Source organism: Cheilinus undulatus, linkage group 12 (assembly GCF_018320785.1).
Source record: "Cheilinus undulatus linkage group 12, ASM1832078v1, whole genome shotgun sequence".
Classification (NCBI taxonomy): domain Eukaryota; kingdom Metazoa; phylum Chordata; class Actinopteri; order Labriformes; family Labridae; genus Cheilinus; species Cheilinus undulatus.
In genome coordinates, this window is record NC_054876.1 from 33,943,420 (window position 1) to 33,965,392 (window position 21,973).

Genomic DNA, 21,973 nt, shown 5'->3' on the forward strand with positions numbered 1-21,973 from the left:
ACATGGAAACCTATACATGAAGCTCCTGCCGCTGCTATGGATTAGCAATGTTGGCAACTTTTATGCACCATGCACCCTCTCTGTGATTTTACATGTTCTCCTACTTTGTGGCTGTTGCTCCTAAACGCATCCACTTTCTAGTAAAATCACTTAAAGTTGACTGTGGACCATCCAGCTGGGATGAAATCTCACAAATCATCTTATTGCAATGCTGGCGTCCATCACAGTACCCCTCTTGAAGTCACCGAGCTCTCCAGAACAACCCATTTTGTATCACAAATCTTCAAATAAATTAAGACTGTTTGGCTATGTGCTTAATTTTAAACACTTCAGCAGGTCTGATCAAGACACCTAAACTCACTGAATAACAGGTGAGCCAAAATACTTTCGTCCATATAGTGTACAGCCATTCGTGTTGCTCCATCTCTCTCTACCCCTTCCTGCTCCAGTGATCAGCTATTTTAGTGCCAACCAGTTCTAATCACAGCCTCGATCATCCAGTCATTCTGCTGCTGTCATTTCAACACTCCAGCGTCGCCCAGTGTAACCCTTCTCAGTCACCTCTAATCCATCTCATCAGGTCCAGCTCTTTCAGCTGTCCACCCTTCATTACACCTACACCATCTTGGAACCTGTTTGTGGTTATCTATCACCAACTGATAGATGAGCAACATTTCCTTTTCCAAATGGCCTATGTGGCTTTCTCATATTCCATATATCATTTTTCACCTCCCCAGAGCTGCACTGTTCATTTGAGACTAGCTCTATAGCAGGCTGTATGTAAAATATCGCAGCTTTACTCACTCTCACTTCAGCAATATGAGCCTGAAAAAGATAGTCATTTTAATGTGACTTCCTAACAATAAAGGTGAAATGAGTTTGCCAAAATAGCAACATTATGATGCAGATCTGTTAAAATTAAAAAGCTTTATCAAGGCTCTCCTCAAGAGGAGACAAACAGTCGACAATTGCAGCTTTAAGGGGAAGTTTTAAAGAAAATAAACAGATAAGAATCTCTTTAATGGTTTTATTATAAAGACTAAAAAAGTGACTAAATTTGCTCATATACATTTCATAAATATTTACAAATACATTCAAAAATGAGGTCTGTGAACATTGCATTAGTTGATGCTGATATTGCATTAAGAGTGTGCGTATCTGGCAGCATAAGCTCCAACAGTGGCAAAGCTAAAGGAATAAACTGTTTTATCTGCTGCCACTTTTGTCATTTGTCCCTGAAAAAGGAGAAGAATCCTTTCCCTGCCTCTCCCCTCACTCTTAAAGACTTGCTTCTTTGGAGTCCTCCAGCGTTCTCTCTCTCTCGCTTTATTTCCTTCTGTCTCTCCTCCTCTTGCTGCTGCACCTGCTGATTGATCACCAGCCTCATATCCTCCTGTGACGAGATGAAAAGGTCAGACCCAGAAACCACAATCCGCTCAGATAGAGCACCTCATATTCATCATTATGAATGTTGTATCCTTAACACCAACCTGCCATGCATCCAGCTCTTGAGACAGCGCCACCTTGTGTTTGATGGTGTTGAGAAGCTGCTGAGTGAGTGTTTCCTTCTCTTGACGTACAGTGGACAGTTCACTCTCCAAAGAACTGAAAAACAATGTGATGATAAAACTTGCATTGTCTACATCCAGATAGTAAACTGTTCAAAATAATCAGTTGTTGTGTAGCATTACCTGTAACTTGGTTTGTCAGGACTACCTCTAAACGGCTTGACTTCCTCCCGTAAAGACTCCAGTTCTGTTTGTTGAGATTTCACCTGCACAGTGTGAAAGTAAAAGATATATGCATTTCATTAATCTCGACTCAACCCTGTGACACAGGAGCCCTCGGGACAGGGCAGCCCCACAAGGCACTGCCAGGTCGAGTCAAGACCAGGCCCACTGCTCTGGGCGACCATCCCCCGCAGCTTACTTCCAGTATTGAGTTGAGGACTCTCTTCATTAAAACGGCTCTCTAAACTGTTTATTCCTTAAACAATAATCCTCAGTTTTTTTTCATTCATGAATTTCAATGAAATTAAAAGGAGTGGCAGGCCGGGATGGTGGTTCCCTGTTTTTTTTTAATAAAAAAGGGTTAAGGTGTGCTCTAATTATTGGGGTGTGACACTACTCAGCCACCCTGGTAAAGTCTAGGGTGGTGGGAAGGAGACTCAATCCGATTGTCGAACCTCGGATCCAGGTGGAACGATATGGATCCTTGCCATGGTACAGTGGACCAGCTTTTTACTCTTGCAGGGCTTCTTGTGGAATCATAGAAGTTGCACATCCAGTCTACATGTGTTTTGTAGACATGGAGAAGGCTCACAGCCACGTCCCTCATGTGGTGGGTACTGAAAGAATATGGGGTACCGGGGTTATTACTATGAGCCATCTAGTCCCTGTACAACTAAGGGGACAGCTGTGTCCGCATCCTAAACAAGAAGTCGGACACATTCCTGGTGCGTGCTGCGTGCCAGTGTGCTGGCCTCCACAAGGGCTGCCCCGTGTCATCAACAGGATCCTGAGGAGGGTTTCCAGTTTGGTGACCTCAGACTTTCATCTCTGCTTTTTGCGGATGATGTGGTTCTGTTAGCTTCCACTGGGACAGTTTGTAGCTGTTGGGCTAAGGGTCAGCACCTCCAAGTCCAAGGCAATGGCTCACAGCAGGAAAATGGTGAACTGCTCCCTTCAAGTAAAAGAGTTCAAGTTTCTTGGGGTCTTGTTTATAAGTGAGGGCAGAATGGAGTGTGAGATTGACGGGTGGATTGGTGCAGCATGGGCAGTAGCTTTTGGTAATGATAGAAAAAATGAGGTCAAGCAGTCACAATGAGCTTCCTCAGGAGGTTATCTGGGCTCAGTCTTGGAGATGAAGTGAAAAGCTCTGACATCCGGATGGAGCTTAAAGTAGAGTTGCTGCTCCTTTGTCTCGAAAGGAGCCAGCTGAGGTGGTTTGGGCATCTGATGCATCCAGGTCACCTCCCTGTGGAGGTCTTCCAGGCACATCCAACTGGCAGGAGACCCCGGGGTAGACCCAGGAATCACTGGAGGGATTACATACATCTCATCTGACCTGAGAACACCTCAGAATGTAGTTTTCAATTAGGAGTTGAAAATTAAAACAGGAAATTAACAGCGGAGAGGGGCGTATGGTCATATTTTTGCTATTGCTTTGACAGAGAGCCCCCTGGTGGTGGATTTTACATACTTTGTGTTTAAAATATTTGTACTGATACACACATTTTCTTTCTTGGAATTAAATATCCCATGTAGAATAGCCTGAAGTATAAAATGCTTTTGCTGAATATTTTTTGTTAAAAAGAAAAAAAAACATTACTTATGAATGTAAAGGACAATTTCAACATTCTCTAACCTAACTAAGGATTTTCAAATCATGATGACAGATCAAACGCTGCCTGTATAACTCACACTTTTTGGCAAAAAATTCAACAGACCTCCTCTTTTAGTGCTTGTATCTCTTCATCTTTTGCTTGCAGGACGTTTGAGTGAGCTAGAAGAGCCTCTTTAGCCTGTTCAACAAGAGATAAACACAGCAGAGAGGAAGTCAGTGAGGTCAAAACACATACCAATGCTTGTGATTTGATATAGTCCAAAATTGGCAATTTTGTATAGTTAGTACTGAGACTCAATGATCCTACAATAAAAGCTTGTCAGTACAGGGTCAGAATTAGTGCATAAGAGCTAAGTCTTTTCAAAACAAAAACGTGTCAGTGCAGTCACTCACTGTGTGCTTGTGTTTGTACCTGTGTTTGCTGAATCTCACTAAGCAGAGACAAAGGTTGTGTATTTGTACTGTCCAGGATGCTCTCCTCCCCCAGGTTTAGAGCTTTCTGCTGCAGAGAGCGATTCAAGGTTCGTAACTCAAACACCACCCCCTGCTCCTGCTCTATCTACACAGACACACAAACACACACACAGAGTAAGAAAACACGCACGCATACACACATCAAGAGCTCTGCATTAGCTGTGTTAGTAGCTCTTGTTAGTAATGGGTTATGTATCCTGCAGCTCCACTCTCCCTCAGGCTTCATCTCTACAGTGTGTCTCTAGTTAGACTGTCGATGGTCCTCACCTCTGCTTCTGTCTCTCTCAGTTTGCTCTGAAGCTCTGAAACTCTTTCTCTCAGTGTGTCTCTCTCAGAGCGAAATCTGTCGCAGTCCTCCTCTGAAGCTTTGAGTTGTTTCTCCATGTGCGACAGCCGCTCCAGTAAGACTCTATTCTGTAACCAAAAAAACACACATGCACAAAAACAGTGAATAAACAATTGAATGAAAGAGGTAAACAAAGTTGAATCATGTCAGTGCTGACTCTATGTTCACTGTGTCACTTATTTCAGCCTAAATTCATAACCAAAAATACATTTAATTCTGTGCTCAAGTCTGTTGAATGATCTCTGCTTGAATCATCTTGGCTTTTTTTTTTTTACACTAAGCAAAGTTTCTGACAATTACAGACAGGGCCGCCCATAGGGGACGATAAAGGAGAGAGCTTTCTGGGGCCCAACCAAATGGGGGGTCCACGGAGGTCAGGAAAATCATGGTCCACTGTAAAATTAAGCCACCTGAATAATAACCACTCTCATCACAGCAACAATTTTTTTTCATTGATTTATGCTGTAGTAAAATATAGCTTTTTATCGAAAATGTAAACCTCTTTACTTTGAACAGGATGACCTTTATTTAACGGTGATGTTAACCCTTTAAAGCCAATATTATCATGTTTGATATATGATTTTGTGAGACCTCTGTCCAATCAATATGATCCATAATTTCCTATAAAAAATATATATATAAAAAAACCTTGTGTATACAATCAAATAAATTATTTTAAAAAAGAAAAAAATCATCAGTGGATTATCCATCGCCAGAAATGCCTAATGCATCATATGTGATACAAAAAATATGTGAAATTTTATGGCAATTTTCCTTTTTTGGATTTCGGCCTGGGGTTTAATCAACATCTGGAACATCTCAGTTCCAAAAAATGAGGATTTTCTGGCTATTATTTAAGGCATCAGGCTCTAGATTGTTTACAGTGTAGATGAGGACTCTGACGTGAACCTTATGCAAAGTACTGTCAGTAATAGTTATGCCATGATGTGCACAAACGTCAGGATGCAAGAAAACAAAGTAAAAGAAACAAAGACAACTTGGATGAAAAATTATTAAATAATTGTAAAAAAAAAAAAAAAGAAAAAAGGGCACAAAATTGGTCGAAAAATGGTACAAATTGGTGCAAAAAAAATTGGTTCAAAGTGGCTTAAACTGGTAAAAAAAAAAAGTGGCAAGAAATAGGTTAAAGGGGCAAAATGGGCGATATGTAGCAAAAGAAATGATTGTAAAGTCATTCAAAAAATGTTTAAAAGTAGCAAAAAAAGTGGAAAATGGGTTAAAAGGTGCCAAAAAGGGAAACATTTGTGAAAAAAAAAATGAAATTGGTAAAAATGGGCAGGGAGTGGCAAAATGGTTTAAAAGAGGCAACAAGAAGTGGCAAAAATGGGTAAAAACAAGCACAAAAGTGTCAAAAGTGTCACTTAAATAGCAAATATGGGCAAAGGGGCAAAACCGAAGTGTTCAGGAGTGAATAGTGGCCAAAATTGATCAAAAGTGGCCAGAACTGGCAAAAATGGGTAAATTGTCAAAAAGAAGTGCATTGACATCATCAATAAATCACAGCTGAGGAGGGCTCATTCTCAGGGGTTTTAAGGGGCCTGGCCTGTGGGCAAGACTGATGGACAGGGACTGATCACCAGCCAATATTTGACAAAATCAAAAATGTATTAGGCAGGTCATGAATAGCCTGCATTCAAATTAATTCCTTGACATGCGCTTAGCAGAAAAGCTGTGCTCCAGTCACAAATCAAAACTTGAGTTTTGAGTTAATCCAAAAAGTAAGTGAGACTCCAGTCCCCCAAGGACATGACCTCCCTCACTGCAAAAACTCAGGAATATTTTGTCTAAAGTTTAAAGTTTCATCTCCAGTAACATCTCCCAAAACAAAACATAACAAAAAAAAAAGCTCAACTTCAGAGCAGGACTTGGATGGTGAAACCTAAATATGTAAAGCTCCTGCTAAGACAAAACGATGCAGTTTAACTATGACACAACAGTTGGTGTGTTTTGTAAGCACTTTGTCATAACCTGATTTAATCCATGTTGTTAATGTATTTTGTCTTAATGGTCTTTGAACCGTGGATTTGTACTGTTAGAGTGTGTTGTTTTTATCTTTGGGTTGCTAAATTTCCAGTCTGCACAAGTAAATTATATTGAAAGATGAAATGGTGAATAAAGAAACCCTAAACCTTGAAGACTGACTATGGTTAGGCTCTTCTACAATGTTCAACACAGTGCATTTTAACCTGGCACACCAGACAGATTGTTTCATATCTCCATTGCATGGATATATTTCACATTCATCTGGGAAAGCTCCCATAAAAGTGTTTGTGAAGGGCAGAACTTTTCAAACTATTCTCAGAAGGTGATTAGACGAAAGTTCTGTCTGTCTCATTTGTGATGGGCCAATCAGAGCAACAATACAAAATGAGGTAGTAGATATGCACAGCTCCAGTGCTAACCTAAGCTATACAGGTGATGCTGCTGTAGTGTTAATATGTAAATTACCTCTGGACATCAGTGTTTGGTGCGATGCATTCACACGGGATACATGAAGTTTGTAATGTACTCAAATTTATAGACATTTCTGAAGGAAAGCATGATCTTTTAAGATGCAGAACTGTCTTTCAAATCATGACTACTATGAAATACAGCCTAACACATTTGAGCTATCCTGCAGCATTGTGAGATACATTTATGACTATTTCTCTAAAACTACATGTCCTTTGGGGTTGGTCTCAGTAGTGACTGGTGACTATACCTCTCCTTGTATGCTGTCTAGTTGTGAGGAGTTGATATTTCTGCTAAAGGATGATTCATCCATCTCTTCTCTGAGGGAACGCAGCTCAGTCCTCAAGGTGTGTTCAAGTGTCACCGCCTAGATGAGAGGGAGATTGAGAAGTTAAGTCATCTTCCTTCTGTTCAGACTGACAAAGGTTGGACTCCCTGAACCTGCTTGTCTGCATTTCTCAACACACTCACAGACAGCTTCCACACACGGACACACGTTCTCATGTTCTATTTATTCTAACAACACCGTAACATCATTGTGATGTTTTCTTTCTGTCTATAATCAGCTCAGTGATTACGGGTTCAAAGTCAGTGCTGGTATTTAAACTATACCTCTGCTAGCTGTTCCACAAGGCGTTGGTTGTGATTGGCCAACTGAGTCAGCTGTTCTCCCTCATCCCTCCGCCGGTCACGCCCCTGGCTGTGATGTCGCTCTAGCTCTGCTCTCAAAGCAGCGAGATCTGCGGTCAGTTCAGCCTCCCTCTGCCCAGACTCCAGCTGGTTCATTTCCAGCCTCCTCTGGAGAACATGTTTCTCCTGCTGTAAGGCCTGAGACATTAAAGACAACATTTAGTGACTTCAACATGAGACCATCTGAATCTGACACACATGGATTACTAAATATCTGCATATTTGTTACATTAAATATTAACATAAGTTGCAAAAAAGGGTGTCTTCACATCACTGTTTTATTCATCAGATTGGGACAGAGTTTAATAATAGTGTTCTAAATGGTGATTGGAGTACACTTTTAAAGCACCTCATTTGGTCATCAAGCCATCTCAAGGTGCTTACCATTGCATGTAGTTGTAGTAGTTGGCTGCTAAGAAGCAGCCCCACAGCATGATGCTGGCACCACCATGCTTCACACTGGGGATGGTGTGTTTGTGGTGATGTGCATATGTGTGTGCGTGCATGTAAACCAAACTAAAACTTTAAAAAATGGCCCATTCTATATTTCAGCACAGATAACCAAATATATGCATATACAGTGCATTCAGAAGGTGTTCAGACCCCCTTCACTTTTTTCAACTTTTGCCATGTTGCAGCCTTATGCTACAGTCAATCAATTCAATTTTATTCTCATTAATCTAAACTCAATACCTGTTATGACAAAGTGAAAACACATTTTTCTTTCTTAATATATATATTATATACCCCTGAAATATCACATTGACAGAAGTATTCAGATCCACTTGAACACCAGAACACATGAAATTTAGCTCAGGTTCCCCCCAGTTCTTGATCTTTGCTGAGATGTTTCTACACCTTGACTGGAGTCCACCTGTGGTAAATTAAATTGATTGGATATGATGTGGAACAGCACACACCTCTCTATAGAATACCTCGCAGCTGACATTGATATCAGAGCAAAAACCAAACCATGAGGTTATAGAACTGCCTGCTGAACTCAGACAAGATTTTTTGCAAGGCCCAAATCTGGGGAAGGCTACAAAAAAGTTCTGCTGCACTGAAGGTTCCCAAGAGCATAGTGGCCTCCATGACGACGCAAGACCATGGAACTGTGCCTGTGTTTTTAAGTTGTTATTGTGATCTAGCTCTACTTCTTAATTATTGTCTCTTTCAACATATTGTTTACTATCTGTCTCTTTAATATTTATTAAGACGACAGCTGCTGACCTCTTGGCCAGGTCACCCTTATGAAAGAGATCTCGATCTCAATGGGTCTTTATCTGGTTAAATAAAGGTTAAATAAAAAAATAGTATATTTTAATGATTTGCAAATACTGGTGTATCAGATATGGGCAATCCCAACTCCCCCCATTTGTTCCATAAAGATACTGAAAAATGTTGTTGGTTGAAAAAAATATGTATCAGAAACAGGTTCAGCAGTGTAATGACAGTAAATATCAATGGTCAATATGAGCTACTGGCTTACAAGTCTATCCACTTTTGCAATGTTTGCCCCGCAGGCTAGAAATAACTTAAAGCTTATTTGCTTTTTTGTGGAAAAGTTGTTTGCTGCATTAGTTTACTCTTTGCTGTATTTTGGAGAAGTGTGAGAAAGTCTCACAGTTATGAAAAAACCAACAGCTTCATCCTCACCTCCACCTCCTTCTCGCTCTGCTCCAGAGACGCTGCCAGCTCCTCATTCTTCTCCAGTAAAGCCTGCCCCAGCTCAGCAGCGAGAATGAGATCCGTCTCTATCCCTCCTCCACTGTCACCGCTGCCAGGAGACGATGTGGATGTGGGGAGGGCGAAGGAGAGAGAGACAGAGGAGGATGAGGAGAGAGGGAAGAAGGAGTCCTCTAGGCTGGGGGAGGGAAGACTGCTTTTCCTGGGGGTAAACATTGCTGAAAGTTGCTGGCTTGTTCAGGTTGAAAGCAACATGACAGGTCCTTTTAATGGTGATCCAAACTCATACAGAAGGCAGATGTGCCATGACTTTTCTTTATTTTTCTTTCAAGAGAGTCCTCTTCTTTGATTTCCTCTTGATGTGGAAGTGTTTGATAGCGTTTACTTCCAGTGGAAACAATCCAAAATTTGCCAGACTTTCTCTTCACAGGGATTCAAGTTGTCATCATGCTGGTATCATCATCGCTTTAACTCTGTTGGCAAGAAAAGAGCTGCAAATACAAAGACGAACAATTTTCACACACTAACAATGAAATCCAAAACATGTACAGTGTCCATAGAAAGTATTCATCTCCCTAGATGGTTCACCCTTTAATTGATTTTAGAAACTAACAATGGTCAATAATTTGGCTTTCTTGACAAAAAAATACATAGACTCTTTAATGTCAAAGTGAAAACAGATTTCTACAGGGGTGTGAGAATTACATACAAATATGTAATATATAAAAAAGTGACCGCATAATCATTCACACCCTTTAAGTCAGTATTTAGATGCACCTTTGGCTGCAATCACAGCACTGAGTCTCTACCTCTACATGTATAAGCCTTCCAGGCCTCCCTGCAGAGAAGCATCCCCACAGCATGATGCTGCCACCAATGTGCTTCACAGTGGGGGTCGTGTGTTTGTGGTGATCTCTAGTGTTTGTTCCATCAAACATCTTGTCTGATGGCCAAAAAGAAGACCAAAGAACTCTCTTGTACTTGACCATCTAGTCTCCCACGTGTCTTTTGGTGAAATCTAGTCAAGATTTTATCTTTCTCCTCCACAGTGGCTTCCTCTTTGCCTCTCTCCCATAAAGCTTTGACTGGTGAAGAACCCGGGCAACAGTTCTTGTATACAGAGTCTCTCCCATCTCAGCTGCTGAGGCTTGTAGCTCCTTCAGAGTAGTCATAGGTCTCTTTGTGGCCTCTCTCACTAGTCTCCTTCTTGCATAGTCACTCTGTATGTGAGGACAGCCTGATCTAGGCAGATTTAAACATATGCCATATTCCTTCATTTCTTGATGATGGTTTGGCTGAACTCTGGGGATTTTAAGTGCCTTGGAAATTTTTGTATCCATCCCCTGACTTGACTTTTCAATAACCTTGTTGCTTGGAGTGTTCTTTTGCCTTTATGGTGTAATTGTAGCCAGGAATCCTGATTAACCTTGTCTGGACCTTCTAGTCACAGTTTTTTTGATACTGCAATCACTTGAGACCCATTCACTGCACTCAGGTGATCCCCATTTCACTAATTGTAAGACTACTAGCACCAATTGGCTCGACCTCTGTTGAATTAGTTTAGTCACTTAGGTTAGTCACTCCTTTTTAATTGACATTACTTTGTAGAAATCTTTTTCCATTTTGACATCAAAGATACTTTTTTAATGTCTGTGTGTGTCAATTATATTGACCATGATTAATTTATAAAATAAGTAAAAAGGGTAAACTATCAGAGAGGGTAAGTAATCTTTATAGGCATTTTATGATGACGTGTGAATGCCATAGTTGCTGGTTTCTAGAAATATAATCTCACAAGACCTTCAAGGAGGTCTTTTGTCTGACAGGTGCTTTTGTTACTCTGGCCGAAATACCAGCTACACTATTGTCGTTGCTCTGCTCCCCTCCCTAAATTCCAAAGGCATTGTGCTAAACTATGGCCTATAAATATGACAAAGTCTAAAATGTTCTTTAAACATCAGCAGAGCAGCACATTTAAGTCAGATCTTTAAGAAACAAGCCCAACAACATGTGTCTTATAAACTTTGCTCTATTGGATCTGTGTTCCACCAAAACATGAGCCACATATCACTATTTAATCTCTACAGGGCTATATCTTTGTGATTCTTTAGTTTTTAAATAAAGTTTTTGTTATAATACAGGTTCATTCTGTAGTCTCTGACAGCTATGACACTTCTGACGTCCCCATCTGTAATCCCACAGGTTCATACCTTGCGTTATTATGAAACCATGCTGTCATACAATTCAACATTACTCAAATGGAACTAATAAATAATTACCAGATTAACATAATCTTGATCTAATATGTCAAAAACAAGAGCCTGTGTGAACACAAGTAAGCCTTTCTTCCAAAAGAGCAAAAACTAAGTCTGTCTTACCTGATAGTCCCCAGCCGACTCACACCAAACAGGTATGGTCTTCCTGTTTGGTGAGTGTGAGTGTGTCAGAGTGTGTCAGTGTGAGTGTTTGCACAAGAGAAGCTCAGCTGGTTTCCTTGGCAGTGGAAACATACAGCCACAGGCCACGCCCCCTGTTGCAGGAAAGGTGAGGAAATCCAACAAAGGGTGGAGGAACCCACTGAGAGGTACAAGAGGATGGGGACGGTAATGAGTCAGCAGCTGCTCTGACATCTAGCGGCTGAATAAGGAAGAGAAAATACAGATAAGCTCAGGAATGTGGTGGAATAAGGCTGATTGAGCGGGGGTGACACAGGGTGAGGGATAGGGAGAGAGAAGGTCAGGACACAAGCAGGGGTCTGTCTGATTTAACTTTCCTCCTCCTCCTCCTTCGTCCTGTTTACCTGCTTGAACAGTTTGAAAGGAGCTCTGTGTGCACTCATTTATGAGCTTGTGGGGGGGCAGGGAAAGGAGAAAAAAGGGGCTGCCGTCACTTCCCACAGACGGTGGACACACGAAAGGGAGCCTACAAGATATTAAAGTGTAGAATAAGAGCATTCGCTCACAAGGTCTGTTCATACAGTGCAGACATGCCTTGCACAATCTGGCTTGCTCTTTCTGTGTTGCTTTTACTGCAGACCTCTGACGCTGGAAGACAGATGCCCAAACTCTCTGACAAGAAACTGTGCGCTGACTCAGAATGCAGCCGTAAGTAGAACTTTTTTTATTAGTAGTAGGAAAAGCTGGCCTTTGCTGATCTTGTCCTGTATGTTCCTCAATAGTAAATGCACAATTAAGTCATGCAGCAGTTATAGTCTGATTACGCTCTTTACTTAGACTTCTGTCCTTATCCCAATGTACATGCATTCAGGTTGAATTGATTAATTTCTAGAAGGATGTCAAACAACAACAGGTGAACATATGTCTCTTTCTAGTCACTATTAGAGCATCTTCCACTTGACTTATTACACCACACATTAACCAACCAACATAAAACATCGCAAGACACAAACTAGTTGTATTCCAACAGTGAAAACATGGACAAACTAACCTAGCTCTGTATATTTAAGAGGATGTCAGTGATCATCAACCAGCAGCCTGGGGCCATATCAGGCCCCCATAGCTTCCTATCCGGCCCCCCAAATATCACTGAATTCAGAAAATGTGCAGAAAATTAAAGAATTTGTGGTTTTTAGGGTATCTTTTGTCTTTAAATCTCTGCAGCTGTTAAATCAAACCCAAAAAGATTAACATTCTAGATAGTTTTCATAAGAATTACTTAACATTTGATCCATTTCATAGAAACCTACCAGTCAGCAATTAGTAGGAAATATGCTCCATGATGAAGACATATCCAACAATCAAGACCTGATTTAATTTGTAGTTGTCTGTGTCAGCTTTCCACTTAAAATGCATTTTTTTCCCTGCCTAGAATCAAAACAGAAGACCTATGTCCTGCCTTTAACCAGTCCTGACACTGCATATTAGTATCACACCCAGAGACAGACAACATGACAGTCCCACTTCAGCCCCCAAAAAGTAGTAATATAGTAATATGTAAATAGGAACCAAATATTGATACCAACTAACCTGGCATGCCAGATGGATGTGTGAAACACATCCATCTGGCAAACCTTCCATAGTGGGCGTTTGGGAAAGGGCAGAGCCTTTGAAAAAAACTTGGAGATTGGATGAATGTGCTGTCTGTCACATTAAGCCGTTTTAATGAAACGTCTCGAGACCTGGGTTAGTGTCAAGGGCACTGCACTTTCTTGGTTTTATTCCTGTCTTCTAGACAGAACCTTTGTCACCATTGGTAACCACACATCTTCCACCTCCCTTATTACCTGTGGTGTACCGCAAGGTTCTATTTTAGGTCAACTTTTATTTTCTATTCATATGCTTCCTTTAGGGTTTATCATTCAGAATCATAATCTGTCTTCCATCTTTATGCTGACGACACACAGATAAACCTACTGCTGAGACCTGGTGGTTCTACTAGCCTTGCTGCTGTGTTTAAAATAATTCAAATGTCGGATGGCACAACATTTTTTACAGTTAAATGAATCAAAGTCAGAAATCATACTCTTCAATTATCCAAATCCAAACATCAGCCTGATTAATAGTTTTCTTGGTCCACTCTCTTCTAACATTACACAAACTGCAAGAAATTTAGGAGTTTCTTTTGATTCAGACCTCATATTAAGACCTCACATCAAGAAAATAGTCCAGTCATGTTTCATCCAAATCAGATCCAATCCAAATTAAATCCATACTGCCCCCTGCTGACTGTTTTCCATTCATTTATTTTCTCTCATCTGGACTACTGCAACTCACGCCTTTCTGGTATCACTAATAAATCACTCTCCCTCCTCCAAGTGGTCCAGAACATAGCAGCTAGGCTTTTAACTGGTTTAAACAGACAACATCACATTACCCCTATCCTCGCTTCCCTCCACTGGCTCTCTGACACTATTAGAATTGATTTAAAGATTTTACTGATCAGTTTTAAAGCTCGTATGGGTCTAGCACCAAGATACATTTGTAAAACGCTGACCCCAAACGAGCCAACGCACAGCCCTTAGATTCTCAGGCAGGGGCTTCCTGGTCATTCCAAAATCGAGACTGAAATTTAAAGGAGACAGGGCTCATGCTGTCAGGACCCCTCGACTTTGGAATGACCTGCCCGAGATGACAAGGCTAGCCGATTCAATGACATCTTTCAAAATACTCCTTAAAACTCCCTTTTACACACGTGCTTTTATGTGATGTCTTGTCCAACTATTTATTTATTTCTTCTCTTTTGTTTACTCTTATTATTTTTTATATTTCTATATCCTTATTATCTCGTGTCTACGTACCTAAATTATACTTACCTGAGTTTTTACTCTTGCTGTGGGTTAAAACACTTTGTAAACAACTGTTTTTAAAAGTTCTATATAAATAAAGCTATTATTATTATCCTATCCCTCTATATCTCAACATAGACACACAAATGTAAGGCTACAGCTAAGTGGGCTGAGGGGTGTGTTGGGACTGGGCCAAAAATTCATTTCTGAAAGAAAATGTAAAAAGAAATGCATTTTATGTTGTTTCTCTCATTTGACATCCTGCAGCAGTTCAAGCATTAAAAATGACTGCATAAAAACAGTTTGCCTTTATGCTTATGGTCTTATTTGCTTTTAAAGCGATTAACAGGCATCATTAATTTTGGTCTATTTTATAACAGGAAAAAAATCCTTGCAGAAGCTTCAACTTACTTAATCATCACCAGCCAAATGTTATGATTTTGCTTTTAACTGCTTTTTTCTTTTTCACATACATTTCTGCACAGATCCTATCCTGATAGCTCGGGCCCTGCAGGACTACTATCCTGGAGACTGCAGGTTCATCCCCATCAGACAGGGGCAGCTCATCTATGTCTATGCAATGCTGAAGGACAGAGGCAACCTTTTCTGGGCTGGCAGTGTGAGATAAAATCATGTATTTCTTAATGGTTTATTGAAATTGTTTTAAAAGACTCAGTTGACATTCTTTGCAAGAATTAAAGCTCAAAAACTCAGTATTTGTTCCCCCTGGAGGTATTGTAGCAACATGACCACAAAGATCGTGACTTTGTAATGTCAGAAAATAATCAATTTTGTTTTTGCACCAATAACCAGTGTTTTCCCAATAAACCAGACTCGTACGCTGTTATATTATTTATGGGCATTTATCCACCTTTTTAATCCTACACAGAATGTGTGTCTAACAATAAGCAACACTATAAAACCCCTTTTCAAGTATTGCTTTGTACTGGAAGTCATAAAATCATGAATGCTCACGCTCATTGAATAGTTATAATCCGTTTGCAGGTACAAGACTCCTATTATGGACAGCAGGAGGCTCGCATTGGCCATTTCCCTAGCAGCGTGGTGGAGGAGACTCATCCTCTCATGCCAGCCAACACTGAAGTTAAAACTACTGTAGGTGATCACAAACACATCCACAAACACCTGTATGTGTATGTGATGCTTTTATACTAATGGAACTTTTTTTCTGATTTGCAGAAATGGGACTTCTACTGTAACTGAGAAAGAGAACCAATTTCTGGCCAACAACAGTACAAGTTAACTTAGGTGCCATGCCATTGCACACACAATCTATGCAATATACTATATTTGGTTTCTTTGTGGGTTTGCATTGCTGCTGCATGCATTTAAGATGATATTTTATTGACACAGCAAAACATACTGTTAGCTGATGTCTTGGTTAAGCTTTTAAATCTCTGAAACATGATCTATTGGTGTTTGATGTTTAAAGCTCCAGTGAGTATTTTTAGTTATGAAACAGACAAATATTGTCTTGCTTCTAAGCCATCTACACCCCCAAAATGCTTATTCTAAATAAATAAAGATACAATTAATTTTATGTTCAGGTAATTAAATACTGATTTAAACATACTTAAAGATTTATGTTCCATTTTGACCAAGTTTGTTCTGCTTAATGCTGCATGCTCAATAAAACATACTGTACCTTTTAATAAAAAAAAAGAAAATCATCATTCCTTAGCATGTCTCTGCTCTGGTTCTTGCAATCTGTATCATAAACAGGGATTGTTGGTCACAGAGATATATTTAAAACAAGCAATGTGTCCTCATCCTTTCACGTCTCACTTGCTTAATTATATGGCTGGTGCTTTATCCCACAAATCATCTGCTTTTGAGACAAAATCTAAACATACTACTCAATAATATCTGTCCTTAGTCCCAAGTATTACATCAAGAAGAGAAGGAATGGCTTGGCTGCTCAGTGGTGTCTTAGCATTGTCATCTGACAGCAAGGAGGTTCCTGGTTCAGCTCCCTGTCAGACGCGTCCTTTTTGTATGGAGTTTGCATTTTCTCTTCATGCATGAATGGGTTCTTCCAAGCTTCCTCCCTCAGACCAAAAACATGCTCAATTGGAGACTCTAAATTTCCCATACATGTGAGTGTTAGTGGGACTGTCTGTCTATCTCTCTTTGCCAGGAAACTAGTCCTGAGTATACCCTGCAACCAGTGACAGTTGGGATTGGTTTGACTCCCGTCCCGCTAAGAGAGGGGTCTAGCTACAGACCGTACATCTTTGACAGCCACTCCAACAGACCCTTCATCTGAGACACTGTACATCCCGGGAAGGAAGTAGTGTAATTTTCTGGAACAACATATTTCCATTTTAAGATGAAAAAAAAAAATCCACTTGATTAATTAACAAAGTTTAAGCAAACATAGCTATAGCTAACTTATTTATGCATATAACATAGGTATGTAGCTTACATAGCTGCTTTCTGATCTAGCTACGTAGCTACATTGGCTATGTAGCTTAGTTAGCTTCTGCAATTCAAGCTAAGCAAATATAGCTTAAGGTATCTAAGCTGCACAGATCCTGTAGATGCATAGCTTAAGCAGCTGCTTTGTGAGCTTAGCTTTAGATACGTTAGCTATGCAGCTCTGGTAGCTACGTAGGTACATTAAATAAATAAATATATAAATAAATATTAAATAAATATAGCTAAGGTAGAAATGTGAGTTTAGCAGATGTAGCTAAAGCTAATTTAGCTGTGCAGATATGTAGCTTATGCATCTGCTTTGTGAGCTTAGCTTTAGCTACATTAGCTACTTTTACCATGTACCTATGTTTTATATATAGTTGCTTACTTTAGCCATGTGAGCTTTACCAAATGTAACTAAAGCTAACTTAGCGACCCAGATAATGTAGATATGTAGCTTAATTAGCATCCTGTGAGCTAAGCTGCAGCTACATAGCTACATTAGCTGAGTTAGCCACATTATCTACACTGCTTACACAGCTAACAGAGCTACGTAAGCCATGCTGGCTTTGTTAGAATCTTTTTATGGAGGATGAGATTTTTTCCTGTAAGTCGACTGTTTTGTAATTACCTCCGCCAAGGAGGTTATGTGATCGGCAGGGTTTGTTAGTTAGTTAGTGTGTTTGTTAGTTTGTTAGCAACATAACTCAAAAAGTCATGGATGGATTTTGATGAAATTTTCAGGATTTGTCAGAAATGGCTGATTAGATTTTGGGAGTGATCCGGATCACTGTCTGGATCCAGGAATTTGTTAAAGGATTCGTTACTGTTGGGAGATACATCTAATGGCGGAGGTCTGCGCCCTCCGAGTGCTTTTCTGGTTAGGATTTGCGGGTCTGGGTTTTTACTTTTAACCTTGATATCAGTACCCAACCCTTACCTTAAGCCTTAACCCTAAAATGAAGTTTAATCCAATTTTATTTTGAAAGTTTTAACGTTAATTTCTGTTCCAACATCTACGGCATCTCAGACGAACCGTCTGCAGCCAGACTTGGCCATTAACCCCTGCTACCCACAGCCACGATATTTTGTTCTGATACACAAATACAGAAACTGTCAAGGCTTAAATTGAGAATGTTTGTTAAAACTCTTTGAATGTTGTGGGCTTGTCATTGAAATAAGTTAAACAGACCTATTATGACAGTCAATATTTAGCCATTATGTTGGACTCATAAGTCTAAGCATATTACATATGAGGCATGTTCTTATGAAATACTTTTGAAAGAAACAAGTACAGAAATTAAAATAAAAAACACAGTGCAGATCTATGATTTTGAGTTCCAACATTTATTCTGCTTCTTCTTTTCTTTGTTAATTTTCCAAATTGTTAATCAAGGAATGATAGAGCTGTAGTGGTTACATTTCCAAGCATACATGTATTTACTCACACTCCCTTCCTTCTGCAGCTCTGAGGCCATGCAGCAACAAGGAACCAGTTTTAAAGCTGTACGACATTAAACTACATTCCTTTCTTAATATACAACGCTCCCTCCAAACATCCACCCTCTGTCTCACTCTCACTGGGTACACAACTGGTCCCAAATCCTTTGGTGGCTTTGTCTTAAGTGGAGAAATTTTTAATGTCTGTGTTTGCCTCCGGGACTCCTTCCTTCTAACACATGCAGAGACTATTCACAAAGACACTGGCACGTGACATATCCAATCAGGGATTACTGTTGACAGTAGACACTACTCAATCCAGCACCTTCAGCCTGTAGTCATTTTTGGAGGACAAATTTTGGTAGAATAAACTTTATTAGTATTGTCAGTGAAATTTGTGATGCCAGCTAGTTTGATGGAGGCATTGAATACAATTTCAAAATAAAAGTACATCCCCAACCCAAGCTGTTAAATGGGTTCAGTATGTTAGCACTTGTGTTTACAGCACCATTGTCTTGCAGAATTTCCTTTAGAAGGCCTTTGCTCTTATTTACATCTGTATCAAGAAAACTGTACCAGGTTTCATCAAAAGACACACAGCACTTGTTAGTGGTGATCTTCAGCCTCCCTCTGCTCTACATCTTCTGTTTGTTTGTTCCATCTTCACATGCAATATTGATAGTGCGCTCTGGGCCTGGAGGTGACCTGGGTGTAGTGACGGTCAGCACGCCATCGACAGACAGATGAGCGGTGACATCAGAGCCTGACACCCCTGCAGGAATCCTGTATTTCCTCAGAAACTCTCTGGACACAAAGCCGTGTTCATCCTGGAAGGAGAAAGTGAAGTAAAATATCACTGGATCAGTTTCCCTTTGAGTGGTTTTAGAGACATAGACATAGTACTTCTCTTACCTTTCTGTCTTCGTGCTTGGCGTGTATTGTGATGAACTCCTCGTTGACAGTGACGGACAGCTCGTCCGGTGAGAAATGCTTCACATCCAGATAAACAACATAGCGATCCTTTTCAACGTGCATCTAGGTAGACAGTAGAGCTGTTTATCATACTGATAGATTTGGTTGCATTCATTTAGACTGAAGTCAGCTGGATACAAAAACACAACAGGCTGTTATTGTTCTCTCATTACAATACTCACACTTTTAATTGTACTAAGGCTGGCAGCAATGAAAGAGATCCTTATTCAATGACATTTTGACTCAGCAAAGACCTCAGATATTGCATACTGACAAACTAAAGGTATCTACTAACCTGACACAAACTACACAACAACACTTTTTATAGAGTTTTCAAATGTCCCAACTAGTGTTTTAAAGACAGGCCTCCTCTACAGATTTGAGTATGCTACTAGGTATGAGTAAGTGGGCAGGTTAATGCATCGATCTGATTTATGTGGCTGATTGTTTCAGGTTTAGATGAACACGGTTGCCTCTTTATGGTCTACGTAAGCAAGTAAGACCATAAGTATGAAGACTGAGTATTTTTGGACAGTTCTATTGAAGGTCTGACATGGAGTGGTTGTCAGACAAAGTGACTAATTGCATATCACTGGAACAGCTTTCCTATTCAAAGCGGGCTGGGGAATTTGCACTAAAACACAAAAACTACTTTTGAAAAAGCCAGCAGAGATTAAAGGTACTACTTTATCAAAAGAGTCCCCCAAATTGTCAAACCAAAAGTTCCTTGCAGGAGCTTTAAGTATGATAACATGAAACAACAGTGCATTTCTAATTGAGTTAAATTGGCAAAATCTCTGGGTTTTTTTTTTTTTTTTTTTTTTTTTGCAACAGTATCAATCAATATAGGCCAATTCTGCTATAACGGGGGTGTCTGAACTTCTTCCACTGAGGGCCACATATAGAAATACATAAGAATGCTGGGTCTATTTTCCCTGGTTGGCCCTGGCTATCACCGTCTGCATACCTGGAACGCTACTAGTGCTGCTATTTGCTGCAGTAATCAATTAGGGGGTTATAAATCAAGATAACATTATAACTTTGGTTGCCGGTATGTTTACCATCTACATTGTCGTCTTAGTTTAGTCACAAATTTAATAAAACACAAAATTCCTCTTGTCGAAATGTTTGTTTACAGAATTGGCATGGTAGCACTGCTACAGTACAGCCAAGCAAAAGCTTCATGTTCTAATTTTGGCCATATTTTATTTTCAAATTATGCTGCAGGCCAATCAGAAGTGGACCGCGAGCTGCATTTGGCCCCCAGGCCATAGTTTGGACAGCCCTGTCTTATAGGATTGTGACCAGTATTAGCTAAGAAAAATGAATCAGAACGTTTAGTTATGATAAGATGAATAAAGTCATATTTTATCTAATATTTGATTAACAAGTCAGTAGAATACCCCTGAATTTTACTTTACCTCGCCATAACCACTGTCAAACCAGTTAAACCAGCGCCAGAATGAAGGGCGACTCCAAGGAAAGGACCAAGGAGAGGACCAGACTGGCCAATCGGTAAGAGGTTCAGCCCCAGAGAAGTCAGAGAAACGACTTGGGAATGGCCAGCGGTACCAGGGATACTTGATGGGGATATCCATGATGAGGTCCCAAAGGAGGTATAAAAAAGTGGCGGGTATTCTCTTGGTTGGGCTCAGTCTCGATGGATGCTGCTGTGCTCCCCTGCAGCACATTTATAGGCCTTTCTCTACCCAGTCCTCTGCGTCCCCCTCCCCTTTAAGCCCCAACACTCCCATAGTGACTCTGCCAAGAGGCTGATCTTTCTGGAACAATGATGTCAACTGTTTGTCCCATCATCGGCTTCATTGTTTTATCTGTCTGGCTGTGACTGGTTTGTCTCTCCCTCTTTCTATCTCTCTACGACTCTGTGTTTCTATCTCACTCCTCTCCCAGTCAGTGAGGTGACTCTGGCTCTGTGTACTGCTGATGCCCCCATACTCATTCCCCAGGAAATACCCCTGTCTGGATCTCTGTGTGTCTCTGCGTGTGATTGTGAGGGTGTTTGTTTGAGGAATAGCTGCCAGAGCATTAGCCTGCTGTGCCCGGAGTGCCAGAAGCTTTAGGTCTGTGTGCAGAATGGATGTGAGCTTGAATGAGAACTGATGAGTTTGTATGGGAAAGCATTAGATGACACTCTAAGCTGGTATCATTTTGCTGTGAGCTTAGTTGAAAAAGCGGTGGCAGTTGTGCCAACCAAATTTCTTTCAGTCTCTTTCTCATCCTGCCATTCTAGTTATCTCCAGTGTTGGATGGCACACATTCAATTTGAGATATCTGCAGTAAAAGAGATGTGAAACTAAGGTCAAACATCAAGCTCCTCATTTCCCAACTTAAAATATTTGCAAAAGTTGTGCATGTCTTTTTTTTCTATCAGTGATATGCAAGTAGTCACCTTGGGAAACTGTCTTGAGAAAAAAAGGGTATATCTCCATGTGCTTCCTGCCACAAAGTATTAAATTCCTGATTCATTTTATCAAGAGCATAGCAACAAACCCTCACAAGAAATCAGTGTTGGTTGATTGGTTGGTTGAGCATTTACATTTTGCAGTGAAGGTAAGACATTGACATTATTCCCCTAAGACCCTGCATGTACATATGAGGATGTTACATTTTGGCTTTTCTACAATAATTTTTGTTCTAAGAATTTTGGAGATAATTAAAATTCAAAATGTCCATTGTAGTTTAAGTAACTTGCTTGAAATGTTAAGAAAGTTTGCTATGAAACTTTCATGAATTTTCACTAGAAATTTAAATGAATATATGTTTGAATATTATGGGAAAATTGCTTGGAAATGTTCAGGCATTTTAATGGAAATTTGGAGGATTGATTCATAGGGAGTTTTTAA

General features: G+C 40.1%; 3 protein-coding genes across 6 annotated transcripts; 1 reads left to right on the forward strand and 2 right to left on the reverse strand.

The window, feature by feature from the left end:
* Positions 1 to 1,075: 1,075 nt before the first annotated feature.
* Positions 1,076 to 11,461, reverse strand: bicdl2 (BICD family like cargo adaptor 2). 4 transcript variants are annotated; one of them, XM_041801956.1, is made up of 10 exons: positions 11,392 to 11,461; positions 8,984 to 9,504; positions 7,250 to 7,465; positions 6,888 to 7,004; positions 4,087 to 4,233; positions 3,758 to 3,847; positions 3,449 to 3,523; positions 1,692 to 1,774; positions 1,491 to 1,605; positions 1,076 to 1,393 (listed from the first exon to the last, which is right to left on the reverse strand). In XM_041801956.1, exons 2-10 carry the CDS (start codon positions 9,227 to 9,229, stop codon positions 1,226 to 1,228), a joined length of 1,257 nt encoding a protein of 418 aa, XP_041657890.1. In that variant the 5' UTR covers positions 9,230 to 9,504; positions 11,392 to 11,461; the 3' UTR covers positions 1,076 to 1,225. The 4 variants fall into 4 exon arrangements, with proteins under 4 accessions (XP_041657890.1, XP_041657888.1, XP_041657889.1 ...); XM_041801954.1 differs by having other exon boundaries at positions 3,758 to 3,904; XM_041801955.1 differs by having other exon boundaries at positions 3,758 to 3,904; positions 8,984 to 9,486; positions 11,392 to 11,424.
* Positions 11,462 to 11,999: 538 nt separating this feature from the next.
* On the forward strand, positions 12,000 to 15,482 carry mia (MIA SH3 domain containing). Its single transcript, XM_041802215.1, has 4 exons — positions 12,000 to 12,117; positions 14,744 to 14,877; positions 15,264 to 15,374; positions 15,459 to 15,482. Exons 1-4 carry the CDS (start codon positions 12,000 to 12,002, stop codon positions 15,480 to 15,482), a joined length of 387 nt encoding a protein of 128 aa, XP_041658149.1.
* A 2,572-nt stretch (positions 15,483 to 18,054) lies between these two features.
* On the reverse strand, positions 18,055 to 20,752 carry LOC121518915 (alpha-crystallin B chain-like). Its single transcript, XM_041801611.1, has 3 exons — positions 20,531 to 20,752; positions 19,050 to 19,172; positions 18,055 to 18,964 (listed from the first exon to the last, which is right to left on the reverse strand). Exons 1-3 carry the CDS (start codon positions 20,705 to 20,707, stop codon positions 18,773 to 18,775), a joined length of 492 nt encoding a protein of 163 aa, XP_041657545.1. The 5' UTR covers positions 20,708 to 20,752; the 3' UTR covers positions 18,055 to 18,772.
* Between the last annotated feature and the right edge of the window lie 1,221 nt (positions 20,753 to 21,973).